At 60.4% G+C, this 2254-nt stretch overlaps 1 protein-coding gene across 1 annotated transcript in view; it reads right to left on the reverse strand.

Moving 5' to 3' along the window:
• Window positions 1-2214, reverse strand: part of TLCD3B (TLC domain containing 3B) — a 6841-nt gene extending 4627 nt beyond the window's left edge. The window contains exons 1-2 of the mRNA XM_007452770.1: window positions 1760-2214; window positions 823-906 (exon numbers count right to left, since the gene is read on the reverse strand). Coding sequence (XP_007452832.1) covers window positions 823-906; window positions 1760-1884 — 209 coding nt within the window. The 5' untranslated portion in view covers window positions 1885-2214. The remainder of the gene's footprint in view (window positions 1-822; window positions 907-1759) is intronic.
• Between the last annotated feature and the right edge of the window lie 40 nt (window positions 2215-2254).

The raw sequence follows: 2254 nt of genomic DNA on the forward strand, positions 1-2254 counted from the left end.
AGCCCTTCCAGTAGGGATGGACCTCAGTCCACAGATGAAGGAACTCGAGGAAAACAGGGAATGTCTCTAGGTTGGGGCATCCAGACAATGTCCCTGGGGCTCAGCAGCCACCAGAGGAGGGGAACAGGACCAGAAGTTAAGCGTGGGGCGTCATCAGCACCCTCACCGGCAACTCTGTGGCGGGCGGCCCCTGGGTCAACCTAGAGCTGCCCGTCAGCACCACGGACAGGGCCCCTCTCGTCCCTCCTCCTGCTCTACCTCTCAGGCCTGGGGTTTTGGCAAGCACCAGGCACTGCAGCAGCTCCCAGTGCCAAATTTTGGCCTCTTCACCCTCCACTCTCCACCCCACTGCCTAACCATTGGTGGCCTTGTTTGTGTCATCTGTCCCTCTCATGCACAGAGCTGGGGCCGGACACCTGGGTTCCGGGAGGAGGGGAGGGGTGAGCCCGACATGAGTAGAGAAGCACCCCAGTTGGGTGCTGATTGGAAATGGGGTCCGAGGGGTGAAAGGGTGGGAGGAGGTACGGGAGGAAACAACCTTCAGAACCTACTATGATCAGAGAGGCCGGGAAGCCTAGGAGCTGCTTTGAGAATCCTTTTTGCTCCCCACTCCCTCTCCTCCTGGTTCTGACCTTTAAGGACAGGATGTGGATAAATTTATCCCTGGGTGTTGAGTTGCAGCTACTGCAGTTGACTTGCTCAGGCTCAGGTTAAGGGCTTGGGGACCACTGAAGGAGTCCCCTAGATGATCTGGGGTACTCAGGGGTCACACATACACACAGGCTGCTGGAACGGGGGCTAAGGTGGTCTCATGGCACTTACTGGTCATCTATGATGTGCTTGCAGGAGGTGGAGACGATGTAGCCGGCTGTGGAGGCCATGACGGCTTGGACAGAGGACACTAGCCTAGGGAGGAAGAGGGAGCAGCAGTAGAGGGAGGAGACGCGCCCCTCTGTTTCTCCTCCTTACTGACCGGTTTCTGCACTTCTTGGGTGCTCCCTGCCCATCTTTCCCCAAGGCTGCCTTGCCCGGGACTCAGCCACACCACCTCAGGCTCCTGGACTGGCCCGGCTGCTACTCCTCAGTTCACCCATTCCTCACTGGACACTGAGTCGCCTTCCTCTCAGGAGGACACCAGGGAGGTCATCGTGAGGTGAGAAGCTGCTGAGCACGAGTGGCTGATGACAAGGTGTCCCTTCCAGGGAAGGTGGGGGGCACAGCACAGGATGGCAGGGGGAAGCCCCCGGACCTGTTCTGGCACCATCAGCTGCCCTGTCATGGTGCCGGTTATCCCGTGGCCCCTCGGTTGCCTCTGATTCCCCCTGGTCACTTTCCCGCTCTCTCCTTGCGTGCCACCACGCTCCCCTCCCCAACTCTGGCCCGGATTCCAGGGTGTGCAGAGTTCCACTGTTCACTCCTCTGTCCCTCATTCCCCCAAATACATGCCCCGAATAATACACAGCTCTGTGCCCCTTGCCTTGCTCTCTGATATCCTATAGGGATGTTTTAGTCACAGGCCAGACCTCTTTTGGAGGGTGGGAGAGTGAATGGGAAAGGGAGGGAGAGCAGTCTGAATACTAGTAGACCAGATGGCTGGGCTTGGATGCGGTCTCCCGGGACAGCGAGTAAGGCAGTGAGGAGAGAGGGTAGCTTGGAAGTAGAGCCCACCGACCACTTCAGGAGCCCCCAGTCCCCACCGGGCCAAGGGTCCTTTCTATCCCCATAGAGCCTGGGGCGGCGGGGAAGGGATGCAGTTTACCTGGCTGAGACAATGACCGCGTCGGCCTCCCCCCAGCGCAGCTGGGGCAGCCGCTGGAGCGTGTTCTTGGAGAGCAGGAAGAGTCCGGGGAACACCACCCCTCCAGCCACCATTGGGGTCAGCATGGTGCTCGGGCCTCGGGCAGGGAGCCGAGCGAGCGGCCGGGAAGGGACAGGGAGGCCGAGCTGAAGGGAGTTAGAGGTGGAGAAGGGACGCCAAGCCGGGGAAGGAGAGAAAGAGAAAGGGGCACAAAGGGGACAGGGCAGGGACGGGATGGGGCTGTCGAGTCAGACCAGAGGACCCGAGAAAGGGAGTTAGATGAGACTGGGGAAATGGGGAGAGACCGGGGACAGGGAGGACCCGAGAAAGGGAGCAGGAGAAAGCCAGCCAGAGGGTTGGGAGAGAGCCGAGGAGGGGAGGACCGGGTGAGAGGACAGAGGGAGGGGGTACAGGACGAGGAGGATGCGGATGGGGGAGGGGAAGGAGAGAGGCAGG

This window comes from Lipotes vexillifer, unplaced genomic scaffold (genome assembly GCF_000442215.2).
Source record: "Lipotes vexillifer unplaced genomic scaffold, Lipotes_vexillifer_v1.1 scaffold426, whole genome shotgun sequence".
In the NCBI taxonomy this organism is placed as follows: domain Eukaryota; kingdom Metazoa; phylum Chordata; class Mammalia; order Artiodactyla; family Lipotidae; genus Lipotes; species Lipotes vexillifer.